Here is a 14,946-nt window from a genome sequence, read left to right as displayed (position 1 = left end):
CTGATTTTTGCGCTAATAGAATAATTAACAAAGAATCCATTTTAATTGGATTAAACTTAAAATTTCTTACATATAGTAAATGAAAATTCCCCAAATCTGATTGCTTTTGTAACTTATTTGAATTTTTAGGCATAAATTTAATTCCTAAAAATCAAGAAAAAATCATGAATATTCATCTAAACTAATGTACTAATTTATTAAATTATTGAAAACCCTAAGTGTTTAGTGTGTGCTGCGCATATATAGAGGAGAAATATAGCCATTGCAAAAAAAATTAGTGGTTGCAATATAGTCGTTGCAAAAAAATATCTGTTGCAAAAAAAAATTAAAAAAACTAGTTGTTACGAATAAAATATAGGTGAATGGGATATAAAGAGTAGGATTTAACGAGTCTGATCGTATAGAAATATGAAGAAATAACATTTTAAAGTGGATAACCAAATGAAAGTATAAATAGTGAAATTTAAGTAATATGCTGAAGATGCTCTAAATGGCTCAGTACACCGTACGAATGAGCATATGGTTCCCAGTAGACTCGGAAAAGCTGATTTCAGCATTTCTTGATCTGTAGTGCCTGATAACAACTTCGCCTCAATTTTGTTTGTCTCCTTTGTCGTTTACAGGAGAGCAGGCAGAAGCAAAAGCAGCAAACTGACAAGCAAGCCAAAAAAAGAAGAAAAGAAATCGCCTTACACTACCCGAAAAGCCAAAGCCCAATGCCATCAGTACGCACTCACATGATTGCTCATCATACGCACAAGTGCATGCATTCCCTAGGTACTCCATGGCGCGCCTACTCCCTAGTGCCTACACGTCCATCCCTTCGACGGCCTCCTTGACCGCGACGAAGTCGTCCATCTCCTTCGTGGCGGCGCCGTTGCCGTCCTGCTCCCCGCCGGCGGGTGCCGCCGCCGTTGCCACGTTGCTGGGCTTGTATTCGTGCCGCCGCGCGAACACCAGGAACACGGCGAAGTTGGCCACCCCGAGCACGGCCAGCATCCAGTAGAAGAGGTCGAGCCTCCCGTGGTCCAGGTTGTTCCGGATCCACGTGCCCCGCGTCACGCCGTGCACGACGAACACCAGGAAGCTGCTGAGGAAGAACCCCATGGACAGCGTCACCAGGAAGAGCCCCGTGCTCATGGACTTCATCCGCTCGGGCGCCTCGCGGATGAAGAACTCCAGCTGACCCACGTACGCGAACGCCTCGCCGGCGCCCACCAGGAAGAACTGCGGCACCAGCCAGAACGCGCTGATGGCCACGTGGTCGACCCCGTTCGACGCGTCGCTGCGCTTCTTCTCGACGAGCGCCGAGACGATCATGGCGACGATGGAGAGGATGAGGCCCGTGCCGACGCGCTGCAGCGAGGTGAGCCCCTGCGGGCGGCCCGTGAGGCGGGCGGCGACCGGCACGAGGAGGCGCTCGTTGAGGGAGGTGAAGAGCAGGATGGAGAGGAAGAGGAACACGGAGAGGGACCCCGCCGGGATGACGAAGCCGGAGGCGGCGCCGGGGCGGAGGTGGCGGTCCATGCGGGTGGCCTGCTCCACGGAGAAAGTGGTCATCTGGGAGTACACCGTCCAAAAGAGGATGCTGGTGGACCAGATGGGCAGCAGCTTCACGACCATCTTCACCTCCTCCACCTCCGTCACCGTCGACGCCGCCGACGTCGGCTGCTGCTTCGCCGGCTGGGACAGGTCCGCCTCCACGATTGCAGCCTTGTCCAGACACCTGCATGTTACAACGAGTGAGTACGTGCTGCACATGTCGTGATACATGATAGAGAAATAGATGACAGATCCTTATTCGTTAGATCATTAGGCCGATGCAGTGCACCAATCTGACTACTCAGCTACGCAACAGAGACTACATTTATTGCACTTTGGGTGTGTGCGTAACTAGACATCCGTGTGTACTCAACGTCTCAACAGGAGGGTGAGGATACTCAGCTGAAACAGATTGGCCGACTCATCAATTTCAACTGAAACAGGGAGATGGCTCTAGCTAGCAGCGCGTCCATCTGTCTAGATTCTTTTGATCACCAATGAGAATTTCGATTTGAAGTTTTTCTATTTTGCCTCTATCGATCACAACTCGGTTCGTTTCCTCTCCGGTATGATTTCCCTCTTTGCGTGTTGTGTTAGCAAGGGCTTTGACTGGGCTACCGTTTTTAGCTTCCCTTGTCCATCTCAGCCGACGTACGTGACACTGACATGACAAGGAGCAAACAAGTGGTATGCTCGTACTAATAATAGACTTGTGCCGAACTCTCATGCCTACTATCGAACACTTCATGCCTAACCAAGGAAAATTCATGTGGCTGGGGGTTCAAACGCGACGTGTCCTGACCAAAACGGGCAAAACCTCGTGATATCCTATATGTTTTCAAACGAAAAGATGCATGGAAACATGGACACAGCAACGGTGTATACTTGTATCAACAGCCACACCACATGCATGTAATCTGCGATGGTACTAGGCTGGCTACTAGCTGGGTCAGGTAGCACGTCGTGCTACAGAATTAGCACTGTCCACTATTATTGTCCTTTGTATATGGAGTAGGAGTAGTGTGCATCAACTGATGCATCATATCCCAGCCATAAAGTTTTCTTCTTGCTGCTCCAGCTACTACTACGACATCAACAAGCCAATCAACTTTCTACAGAAGACAATACACTGCAGATGGCATAGAGGAAAGAGATATTCTGCAGTGGTAAGATTTAGTCGCAGTAATAGTTACCTGAGCCTGTTAGTGTATGCCACCTTGGCCGCGTGGAAGCCGTTGAGCTCGGCGGCGTCGGCGGGGAGCGGCAGCCTGCGCTTCCTCCATGCCGTGGCGAGCACCCTCCCGATTACCGTGAGCGGGCTCCCCTGGGGCCGCCGGTACCGGTACTTGGGCGTGCCGGCGACGAACACCGCGACGGCGAGCACCATGGCGCCGGCCGACACGCCGTAACCCCACCCCCTGCCTACGTTGTCCTGCACGTACACCAGCACGGTGACCGCGAACAGCGACCCCAGGCTGATGCAGAAGTAGAAGCGGTTGAAGAAGAACACCATGGCGCGCTCCTCCCGCGGGTCGCGCCCGTCGAACTGGTCCGACCCGAACCCGGACACGTTCGCCTTCAGTCCCCCCGCGCCTGCCGCGATCGTGTACAGCGCCGCGTACAGCAGCGCCAGCTGCCCGCCGCGCGCCTTCACGCACTCGTGCGCGCGCGGGCCGCGCACGTTGGCGCACGGCGGCGGGCGCATGCTCGGCACCGTCGTGTCCACCGTCAGCAAGCTCACGCCCTGTTAATTAGTTAACCAACCTTGCATTAATGCAACGAAAGAAACGTACGTGCTGTGTGCAAGACCGAGCCGTGCGTGCCTGTGACAAGATTGATCGACAGTGAGGTGGTACGCACGGTGGCGGCGACAGTGGCGGAGATGGCGATGGTGAGGTAGCGGCCGAGCTTGGCGTCGGCGAGGAAGCCGCCGAGGAGGGCGAGGAGGTTGAGCGTGCCCATGAAGTTGGTGACGATGTTGGCGGACCTGGCGTTGGAGAGGTGCAGGTCGCCGACGAGGTACGTCACCAGGTTCATCGAGATGCCCATCACGCAGACGCGCTCCGCGAACTCCGTGCCAAGGATGAGCCCCGCCCCGAGCCACCCTCCGGTCCTGGACTTGTCGACCGAGTTGCCCTGGAAGTCGACGGCCATGTCATCATCGGTGTCGCCGTACCCACCATGGCCTCCGGCAGAAACCTGCACGGTCACATACATCAAAACTGAGCAACCCGCGAACTGAAACTACCCATATCACGACCAGATCATGAGAGCAGCATGCATGGCATGGCATGGCATGGCAGTTGTTACCATTGCTGGTGCTGTCCTGCTGCTGCTGTAGCCTGGTGTGTGCAGGTAGGCAGCAGGGGATGAGGAAGGAGAGGAACGTTTGTGTTGTGAGCTTGCCCGAGAGGACGAGAGCCAGGATTTATAGAGTTAAACACCAAGAGCTGCAGCACTGCTTGAGATTTTTATTTTGCTACTTTTATCTCTCTTTTTTAATCATATTTTACATTTACTTGTTGTATTTAGGTAGGGTGAGATGGCCAAAATTAAGATGATTACAGGCGGCGAGGCAGAGACGGGAGAAACTGTGCTGCCCGTGAGTTTGCCCCCCGCAACGGACAAGTAGGCCTGTGGCGGATGGTGGCCTGGCAAAATCTCCGGTATGTGGTGAAGGGTAATTTTCGGCCAAAGATGGCAGTGGAGGATCCTCTGCGCACATGCTCCTTTCAGGCCAGGAGATGGTCTAGTTTAGGCCGCCATCTATGCCGCTCCTTGTCGGACGCGTGTACCTTTGTTCTAGTCATGTTTAAATCTACGTTTGTTTTTATTCTGATTATAAATTATAGCTTTAAAAGCAAAAATAAACAACAATCTAAAAGCTAATTCTTATAATTTAGCATTTATATTATACTATAAAATCTTACAATTTACAATTTAATGAGAATAAGTTTCTTCATAGATTAAAAAAAATGACAATTCATAAAAAAACATATCATGCCTAGATCTATATCATGTTATTTAAGGGGCTGTTTGTTTGGTCTTTTGTTTTGGGGCTTTTTCAAAAAGCTATATTTTTGGTTTGTCTAAAAAGCTATTTTCAGAAATAGGCTATTAGCTTCTATAATAAATTTTTGAGTTCTTAGCCTATAGCTTCTCAGAAAAAACGTTTCTCAACGAGTTTCCCAAGTTTAGTTTATTTTTCTTAGAAGTAGGCTTCTGTTTTCTCTATAAGACAATTCTCTAAAACCTCGTTTGTTCTGTCTTCTGACTTCTGGCATCATCAGAAGTAGAACCAGAAGCCTAAGGGCGTGTTTGGATGACTACACGCGCGCCGGCCTGACTCTGCGCGTGCAGGCACCAGTTGTTCGCTCCGTGTTTGGTTGCCGGTACTGCCGCTCAAGACTGCATCCGCCCATGCACGCGCATCCGTCCATCCTGGCTCTGCGCATACGCCGGAATCGGCCGTTTCTGCGGGAGTTGGCTGGGGAGATACAAAAGTACTGTACACATAATTTTTTATTTAACTTTTGATTTTATTTAGAGTACAAGAGAGGTCTAAAAAATCTAAATGTTTTTAGAGTAAACTAGAGCTCATTAGCAACCTATTTTAATTAGTTTGAACAAAAAGCCTAAGATAATATTTAATTAAAATTCTTCAAAAATCATAAAAAATTCACTAATATTCTTGTCCTGCGACGTACTAATTTATAAAAATATTTTAAATCCTAGGTTATTTGGTAAAAAGTGAGTTTCTTTATAATGCAACATATACTCATGCAGGTAACCTAACACAATTTCTTTTCAGCCAGACTGAGCACATGCAGCCAACCAAACAGACCTTATTGCATTTTCACAGCCTGTCTCAACTCAGTCTGACTCAACTCAGCCTGTCTCAACTCATACGGACTGAGCTATACAGACAACCAAACACACCCTAAATATATCTTGATTAAAGTCATATATCCATGTTGCTCGTGTATTTTTTTCTTTTGAGATTGCACTGGGATAACAAACTTATATCGCATGCCATATTAAGAATATGTTTAGTTGCTAAAATCTTTCCAAATCCGATTCGTTCTAGCCAAGTTCAGTGGATACAAATATACGGTCTCATTCTGATTCAAGAGTGAAGTTTGATTAGAGCTTCAATCTGTAGCATGTTCCTGTGGATGCAGGATTATGCATTCACTAATACAGGCGGGTATACTTGTTAATATCATAAAATTATCTTTATACAAGTAACCAATTATAATTTCAACTCTTACATTCGCTTATACAGCCTCATATTCAATCAACCAAATAAAAACTCAACTCGATATATTCAAATAAATACAACTAATCAAATAATCTTTTTTCAACAAATATAACTCTGCTCAATATACTTATACGATATAGCTTTACGAAATCTCACCTTGAGAACCCCACACACCCTAAAAGGTGCTTACTTGGTTTAGTCATTTGATCCGGCTCTTTGAAACACGGGACATGGCGCTTCATCGTCTTCATTTAACAATTGACACTTCACCGTGAATATAATCAAGGAAATGTTTATAATCTCTGGATTGCAAATGGCATAGTGGGGTATAAAACCTATGCAGTTAGGCTGTATAAAGGCTTAAAGCATCACAAATCCGTCAATAGATGCGAAGTATCTACCTTTGATAGTTTCGAAAAGGAGATATCTCACCCATGCGCATCTCTACCATCGGCATCAGATTGCTCACTCGGGCAATTCATCGCAGAAGATTGCAATGATTAGGAAGATAAGCGAGAGGCGCCGCGGTCTGGTGGGCCAGGAAACGATGACAGCGACGGCGCACGGCCCGGCCACCCGCGCGGCGCCCGTCGTCGACGTGTCCGAGCGCGGAAACGTAAATAAATTCCACCGCGCCGCCGGCCGGGCCACGCGCGAAAAGCGGGGACGGCAGCGCAGCCGCCCGGTCGAGTTCGAAATGGCCGCCGTCGTCGCGGACGTGTCATGCTCTGGCTGGTCAGGGTCGGCCGGTGGGCCCTGTTTCTTGGTGGCGTGGATGGCTCCTGTCTTGCAAGCAAGGAACTCCTCCTGCGGGCTTGTGGTCGGAGCGCCCCGGGGCTGGTTTGGGTGTGTTTCTTTTTTGGGATAGGGTTTTGTAGATATATATTGTATAATTTGGTTGAGCAGAAGCATATTAAATTTAGTTATATTTGAAAAAAATAGAGTTTGGTTTGTTTTATATGTTTGGAAATGTTTTATTTGTGACTAAATCTTAGGCTATATAAGTGTAGAGGTAAGAGTCAAGATTATAATTTATTGCTTTTATAAAGATGTTTTGTGCTACTGATAGGTTAGCTCGTCTGTATGATCGGATGCAAGAGTCCATATTTGTTAGGTTAGGCTGCAGTGTCAGATTAAAATAATAGATACAGATAATTAAATATGCTTCTCTATTAGATTATATGTATTCACCAATATGGATGTAAGAGTCAAGATTATAATTTATTGCTTTTATAAAGATATTTTGTGGTACTCATAGGTTAGCTCGTTTGTATGATCGGATGCAAGAGTCCATATTTATTAGGTTAAGTTGCAGAGTCAGATTAAAATAATAGATACAGATAATTAAATATACTTCTCTATTAGATTATATGCATTCATCAGTGTGGAGGTAAGAGTCAAGATTATAATTTATTGTTTTTATAAATATATTTTATGGTACTGATAGGTTAGCTCGTCTGTATGATCGGATGCAAGAGCTCATATTTATTAGGTTAGGCTGCAAAGTCAGATTAAAATAATAGATACAGATAATTAAATATATTTTTTATTAGATTATATGTATTCATCGGCTCATGGTGGAGCAAATTCCAGATAACAAACCCATCTTGTGGTCCCTATGATCCGGGCACTGACGTGGCTCTGGTGAACAGGAACGAGCCAACAACCTGAGCCGCTTTGAAATTGCGTGGCGGTGCAGGGTTTCCTTCAGGGCGTGCTTTTGCAATACACGGCACTTGAAATTTGTCTTCGAGCTGGAGCTTGTGTGTTTCACATTTTAGCCCCGTGTACCTAGCATACACTGCCTTGCCATGACACTTGACACCCTATGGTCGCTAAGAATTTCGATTCTCCCTTTCTGCTTGGTGCAGGTCATGACGGGCTACGCATTTAGCCGTGCATAATCCGTTACAGAGGCAATCGAATCGATGTCTCGCGTAGGCGTAGAGCAAAGCAACCTATCAGCTTGGTAAGCACATCATAGAACTGCAAAGGTTGGTGACGCTTTTAATGCATGCATGCATGCATACAACGCCACGTGTACGTACGAGATCGGTGTCGTAACAGAATAAAGGTTATAGATCAGAACATGTCTGCAATGTTCTTGACACGCAGCATCACCCGTACGAATTACTGTCCTCGGCGTCCGAGCCTGTAGCTCGGTGATTGGGTGCGAGTGGCACGCTCCAACACATCCGGGGGTTCGAGTCACGTTTTACGACTCGCGGGTGTGCACGGGTAGTTAAAAAAGAGAGAGAAGAGATTACTACTGTCCTCGTATCTTCTGGGTCGACAAGTCTCCAGCACGTTTTTCCTGGAAGCTAATGTGGTGTGTGTGGCCATTGGATCAATCCTGCAATGTTTTCCCCCACGTCTAATTACGTGTTGATTTCGTACGCGGACTCCACGCTGTGCTAACCTTAATTAGGCTGGCGTGTCGGGGTCGATGCACGCTGCCGGGTGCGACCGATTCCCGGAAGATATTTCCACAAGGACACGTGTCCATGCATGACGACGCAACTTACGACCGCAGCGTCGCGAGACGGTTTACACGTGAGGGATTTGCTGAAAACTGTTTGTTTGGGACCCACATAATTTTTATTTTTTCAAAACTTTTTAAGCTAAAATTTTCTTATGCAAACTTTTTTAACTTTTTGAGTTAAAATTTTCTCGTTAAAATTTTTCTAAAAAAAGAAAAAAATGAGGAGGGAACATATTTCCAAAAAAAGAGCGGAGGCTGTCTGATCCGGGATTTGCGTCCCTGCTTCTGGGATCACACAAGACAAGTTTACATGTGCTTAACAACACAACCTGCTCAGCTTCACACGAGTGGCCTTCCATCACTCCATCAGCTCATGATAAGAACAATCATTGAATATTATTTCTCATCTAGTCATCTTTTTTTGGTGAAGATGTTACAGCACAACAGAAACAAAAGTGACAGCTCTTCACACACGTGTCAGCTGCCAGTCGGCTCCGGCTGACAGGGCCAGCCGGCCGGGGCTATGTACCTTTCCAACATCTCTGTCTCCATGTTGCGTGTTTAATTTTTCGAATGAGATTTTATATAATTATATCATATAATTTAGATGGTGAAAGTAGGTGAGCAAAGTTATTTTATTAAAAAAAATATTTTGTTAGTTATATTTATCTAAATAGGTTGAATTGAGTTTTTTTAATTGACCGAATCTAAGATCGTATATAAGAGTTGATATTATGATTGTTTACTCATATGAAAATGATTTGATGATACTGACAAATAAATCTGTCTATATAAGCAGATGTAGGTTTCTACATCCATCGGGTCAGGCTGCAGAGTGAAATCCGAATCGAGCTTCACTCACGAGCTAGGCTAAAGACATATATTTATATTTATCGGATCAGACTAAAATAATAAATACGAAAAACTAAACACGTTTCTAACTGAGATTATACGTATCTATCGAATAAGCTAAATAAATTTGAGCAACCAACCCCACCGTCGGTGTCTTTGGCCCAAGCTTGGAAAGGCCGTATCATGATACGTGCTCTTGAATATTCTCAAGGACATGGCCACATGTTATTACCGCATCTGCAATCCCTCCCAGATCAGGTCGGCACATGTTGATACGCCTCTTCCACTTCGGAATACGATGCGTGTGTGGCATGGCTCAACGGTCATCGCTAGTCAATACAGAGTCAAACTTGGTTGAAGTCGTGAAGAGTCGAGTCCCATGCTTCTTTTTGGTTGATCCATGTGTCACCTTTCATTTTTCACTCTTAGAATCATATGCTATTCGACGTGAATACGTGATCATGTCTTTTTTTTGTCCTAGATGATGAAATGATTGGATGTATATCGTGATGGGGAAGTGAACAACTCTTTGTTCATATTCCTAAAAAGACTTTGTTCGAGCAAATAAACGAAACAGAGAAATGTTTAACTTTAACCAGTTAGTTACACAGCTAGATAATCAGATTTACCGCTTTAATTCTATGTATTTTCTGAAACAATATGAGCTGAAAAAGAGTATGTGGAACTGTATTGTTCACCCACAAAAATCATGGATTTCCATGTAACCATATCAAAAGATCGCAAAAAGAGAGGATCAATAATAGGAAAGAATGCTGGAACTGTTCCAATAGATATGGTGATGCACTCTAAATCGTTATCAGGATATCGTCATGATTGCAACATCTTATGTTCCCTGAAATCTGGTGGAAATGCAGCCCAATGGCTATCTGTTCTTAAAGCAATTTTGGGTTCTTGCGTTCAGTTTGTAACTTCTCTTTCTTATCCTGAACAAAGAGAGGAGAAATTGCGTCGTTTTTTCTTACATTGTACATATTATTTGACCAGCCAAGATGCAATGACACTTTGTTTAGGACAAAATTGTTAGAACCTATTATGTGATCTTTGGCTAGAACCGTAAACCCATTAGTTAAAGGCAACATAACTGATTACAAGATTAAGTTATCATTACGGATTAATTAACTAAAGTGTCTTTGAGGAGGGTTAAACGGCAAATGGTTAGGTTTCAGATCAATTCTACGGTATATTAAGAGGGGACGCCCATGGATCGAACTAATCTCGTTATTAGCATCAGTAAGAAGCTACTACTATTGCAGAAACCTTTAACGTTGCTGGCTCTAAAACCTCCTTTACTATTGGTTTTAGAGTAGGTAGTAGACAACGGGTAGTGATAGTTGATCTAGAGATCGGCAATAAAGGGGTTATCACTGCTACTTGAAGGTTTCAGTTAGCAGTGAAATGGGTTATCACTGCTGGCTGAAGGTTTCAGCCGGTAGTGATTGCTGATCCCCGATTCAACATATTTGTGGTCGAAAAAAGCAAAAATATTTTTTTCAACCAAAGGCACCCGATCGACAACTGCTCACCCTCCCCCTGATTCAATATGTTTGTGGTCGGAAAAAAGCAAAAAAAAATACTTTTTTGCGACCAGAGGCACCTGGTCGACTACTGCTCACCCGCCCTCGACTAGAAGCTCGAGTACCGATCACTGTTCACTTGCTATTTTTTCACACGAGTTCTAGGACTCGAACTCATGACCTCGATCAGAAGCTCCGCGTGCATGACCTTTCTAACCATGTCACCTCTCATTCGTATTCAGTACAATAGCAAAATCAATCTTTTTGATATCTTCTTAACAAACGTTTGAATGACTTTTTACATATATAAATGATCCTAAATGAAAATATTATCAAATATAAAGTTGTACATCTCTACAATGTTAGTATAAAGTTTATCTTTATCTGACTCCGTATGAAAAAAATTGTATCAAATCCGTGTAATATTCAATAAAACAGCCATAACTTTTACATACGGAGTCCGATTTTGATGTTCGATCTCTACTTTCGAAGCTAAAGATGAGATACATCTGAAAAAATATAGGTCTTTAAATCTGTACGTTTATTGACGCTCAAAAAATGCTCGGAAGATCCTCGACATGACATCTAAAGTTTTTGGACGAAAACTGACATTCTCTAATTTGCCTGATAATTTTTGAAGATATAGTGTTACATCCGAAAGTCAGTGCTATGCAGATGTTTCATCAATCCGAGTTATCAAACTCATGATAAAAATATTTGAATTTACGGTTTTCAACTTTGTGATCTTGTGTGTGGCTTTTTAATGATTCCTACTAATTTTACACTAGATTTAAGTCAAAAGTTTATGGTCAAGTATGTGACTTCCTCTGTATCAATTTTAGACATTTATTTGTGCACCTATATGGTGTCAAACAAAAATGATTAATTACAAAATTATAGATCTTATCGAGAGCGATAATTTTCATATAAAGTTAATCTTCATCCGACTTCGTATGAAAAAGTTATACTTTTTTTAAGATTAGCTGTTATCGACCACGGTTGAAACTTTATTAAGATTATTTAGACATTTAAATGATATCAAATTAAAAAGGTTTTAACTATAAAGTTGTATATCTCATTGAGGCGTACAATTTTCATGTAAAGTTTTTCACCATCTGATTTTGTATGAAGAAGTTATGAATTTTTTAAGATATACTATTATCTATTATCACTGATGGCTCGTCGCACGAGCCGGTAGTGATACCTATTATCACTATCGGTTCATTTATACCCTTAAACCTGCTAACTAGTCGTTTTTCCAACGACTCAGAAAAACTATTAACAGCACGCTGGAAGAGGTTCCTGGAGGTGATCAAGCTGTCTTCATCGACTATACCAACTAGGAGGGGATGGCTTCGACTAATCCAGGTTTTTATCCCTAATTTCGTACTAATTAGCGTTGTGTTGATGTTATTAGTGTAGATCATGCAACTTAGATGAGTTTTTAGTTTAACAAAAAATATGCAATGACACCCCTGAAATAAATACTTAGCAACTTTCCCCAAAAGTTTTTCCTTTCTTCGTCAGCTGTACGTACCCTCCCACCATTTTCCTGACTCCTCTGCTTACATGGAGCATGTGCTATATATTTTTCAATTTTGGGGGAAATTTTTCTCACAGTATGGCAGAGCATTATTTTCCTATTCAGAGCGATGTTCTATCCAGGTGTCAGCATTTTTTTTTTCTCGTACAAAGAAGTTTGTTGCTCTACCACTCTGTCATATTCAGGCTGTTGTGCACGCACAAGAGGAATACGCAGCACAAGAATCTCCATTCGTATACGTATATCGATCGATCGTGCCTATTGAGGGTGTGTTTAGTTATTTGTAGAGCCGCGTCATTTAAGTAGGTTGATGGAAATTAGATTAAATGGAGTTATATTTGTTAAAAAGAAGAATATTTGATTAATTGTATCTGTTTGGATAAATTAAGCTGTGTTTTTATTTAGTTGATTAAATTTAGATCTGTATGAGTGGATGTAAAAGTTAAGTTTTTAATTAGTTATTTATATGAAAATTATTTTATGACACTTATAAATGAGTCTGTCTGCATGAACGAATACATAACTTATATCTATCGAGTCATAATAGAGATGACCCATCAAAACAAATTGCAACAGTGACTATAAACTAACAAACAAGCTTTTTTTCAGGATTCTACTCATTCGATGAACCAGGATGAGGAAAATCCAAAGAATCAAATACACCCTAAAGACCCTCATAGCCTCAGGTTGGTGCCAGTGCACTGATTGAACCCAACAACCATGAAAACCCAACTTAGCTCGACGACGAGGTGCAGGCTCCACCTTAGCCTCATTGAGATGAGCTCCTCCTTCATCGACGACAAGATGTCGACGATCAGCGGCCTCAGTGGCCTCCTTATCCGCACTTTTGTGGACCTCAACCACCACCAGTTCCTTTTCAGCCTCCCCTCTTGGTAGTATGGTTAAAGAAAATAAACATATGTATACAAGTGATGCTCTTAACATCATAATAAATTTATCTAAATAATATGTCATTATATGTTCATAGATCTCTTTTTGACCTCAATATTGAATCCTTTGAGGCGTTTGCAACCCAAGTCTATCTGCTACATCCATTAGACTAAATTTTTGTATACAAGCAAATCTTGTTAATATTATTGATCATATTGACATTAATTACTAAAACATATTAACCTTATACTATGGTTATTGATATTTCATTCTGTTTATGGATATACTGATCGATGTATGAATTTACTCTAGTTTAACTTAATCAATTGCTACTGATGTTGGAATTTATGTCCAGGGGAGTGGAAGAGGCGTTGCAGCTGTTTGGGGACAGTGGAGGGGTCCGCGTCTGTTCGGTTAGTCTATGACCAGGTGCTGCATGGATAGGACGGGGATGAAGGAGATAATGAACGGCCAGATGAGACTAAGACATGACGAGCAGACAGTCTATCATTCCAGTGATGTGGCTTAACTTGATTACAACTTTATAGGAATTAACGATATTAGTGGCCTCCATCTATATGAGATATATAGATATGGGAAAACAATACAATATTCCTCGGTCTCTGAAAATTTCTTATATCTCGTTCACCCAAAAGTACATATATTTAACATATTTGCCATCAAATTGGATTCTTGATGCTTACACTTGATGCAATTTCGGTTGGTGGCTGTCATGGTTAGAGTCTAGGTGGAGGAGGACTGGTGATAGAGCGCTAGTGACAATGTGGCGAGGTGGCGGTGGACCTCCCCAATCTTTCCGTGCTCGCGCGGCGCTCTGCCGTCGTGCTCCGCGGTGTCGCGCACTGGCTGTACCACGACGACCACGGCCCGTCCTCCCAACGATACGGCCTGCTCGCTATCCGGGTCGGAACTGAACAGGCGACGGAGATTGAGGTCCCAAGGTGTCCGCCGGCCGCTCCGGTGCTGCCCATACGAGATGGACCTGGTTCCCCTGCTTGCAGCCATGAAATCGTTCTGAATTCTGATGCTTCTTTCTCGAAAGCTAACTTGGAATGTTTTGATACTTTCAACTTTCATAGACGAGTAGTGACTGTTTGCTCATTCCTACGATACAAATTCATTCATTCGGAATGTCTAGTTCTCAGTTGGCTGAAAGTATTCAAGGTTTCTGTCGATAGTCAACTTACCGAGCCTTCTTCCTCTCCAGCACTGCTCCAACGAGATTAGGGCTCCAGGTTTGCCGGGGTTAGGTTTGGGGGTTCACCAGAGTCCCCGGGCTTAGAGGGAGACGGAGGCCCGGGCGCCCGGCGGTGGGAGGCGGCAGCGGCGGTGCAACCAGGCGGGGATTTGACAAATATGCTGAAGGTTTCCCTGTCCTGTGGCGGTGCACGTGTTCTGAGATTGATTAGCATAATAATTTCTGTCCCAATCCGCCCAACTCCAACTTCCTAGCTTTCGGTTTTCTCTCCATTTTTTTTTAATACCGGACTCCTTCCTAGAGCCTTCATTGGAGGTTTTTTGACAGAGATGTGATGTCGGGATCGAACACTGGCGGGCTCAGCTCATGCGTGGAGCTCTGCCGCTAGGCACCATGCCTGTTAGCTTCTCTCCAAATTGTGTGTTCTGACAGCCTGTAGGATTGCTACTGCAAGAATTGTGTGTTCATGTACAAAAGACGAAAGCTCCATTGAGTTGCCCTTTTGGGGATTTTTTTAGTATGTTTGTGCGATTCGTAGTATCAGAGAATTGATGTCCGATCTACCATGGTAAGGGCCTCATGTATGTCTTTTGTTCTATGTGGTAGATTCTCTTCAGCAAG

The 14,946-nt window shown here is 43.6% G+C and overlaps 1 protein-coding gene across 2 annotated transcripts; it reads right to left on the bottom strand.

The window, feature by feature from the left end:
• Nucleotides 1-532: 532 nt before the first annotated feature.
• On the bottom strand, nucleotides 533-4,011 carry LOC133921883 (protein NRT1/ PTR FAMILY 6.4-like). 2 transcript variants are annotated; one of them, XM_062366960.1, is made up of 4 exons: nucleotides 3,853-4,011; nucleotides 3,403-3,741; nucleotides 2,736-3,286; nucleotides 533-1,726 (listed from the first exon to the last, which is right to left on the bottom strand). In XM_062366960.1, exons 1-4 carry the CDS (start codon nucleotides 3,853-3,855, stop codon nucleotides 808-810), a joined length of 1,812 nt encoding a protein of 603 aa, XP_062222944.1. In that variant the 5' UTR covers nucleotides 3,856-4,011; the 3' UTR covers nucleotides 533-807. The 2 variants fall into 2 exon arrangements, with proteins under 2 accessions (XP_062222944.1, XP_062222943.1); XM_062366959.1 differs by lacking the exon at nucleotides 3,853-4,011 and having other exon boundaries at nucleotides 3,403-3,774.
• Nucleotides 4,012-14,946: the final 10,935 nt, after the last annotated feature.

This window comes from Phragmites australis, chromosome 6, assembly GCF_958298935.1.
Source record: "Phragmites australis chromosome 6, lpPhrAust1.1, whole genome shotgun sequence".
Lineage (NCBI taxonomy): Eukaryota > Viridiplantae > Streptophyta > Magnoliopsida > Poales > Poaceae > Phragmites > Phragmites australis.
This window is presented reverse-complemented; position numbering and strand designations above follow the sequence as displayed.

Coding starts and splice junctions, on each gene's coding strand:
- LOC133921883 (XM_062366959.1), bottom strand. CDS start 3,759: ATGTATGTGACCGTGCAGGTTTCTGCCGGAGGCCATGGTGGGTACGGC. Junction 3,287..3,402: donor CCGCCACTGTCGCCGCCACC/GTGCGTACCACC, acceptor ACTAATTAACAG/GGCGTGAGCTTGCTGACGGT. Junction 1,727..2,735: donor GCATACACTAACAGGCTCAG/GTAACTATTACT, acceptor TGTAACATGCAG/GTGTCTGGACAAGGCTGCAA.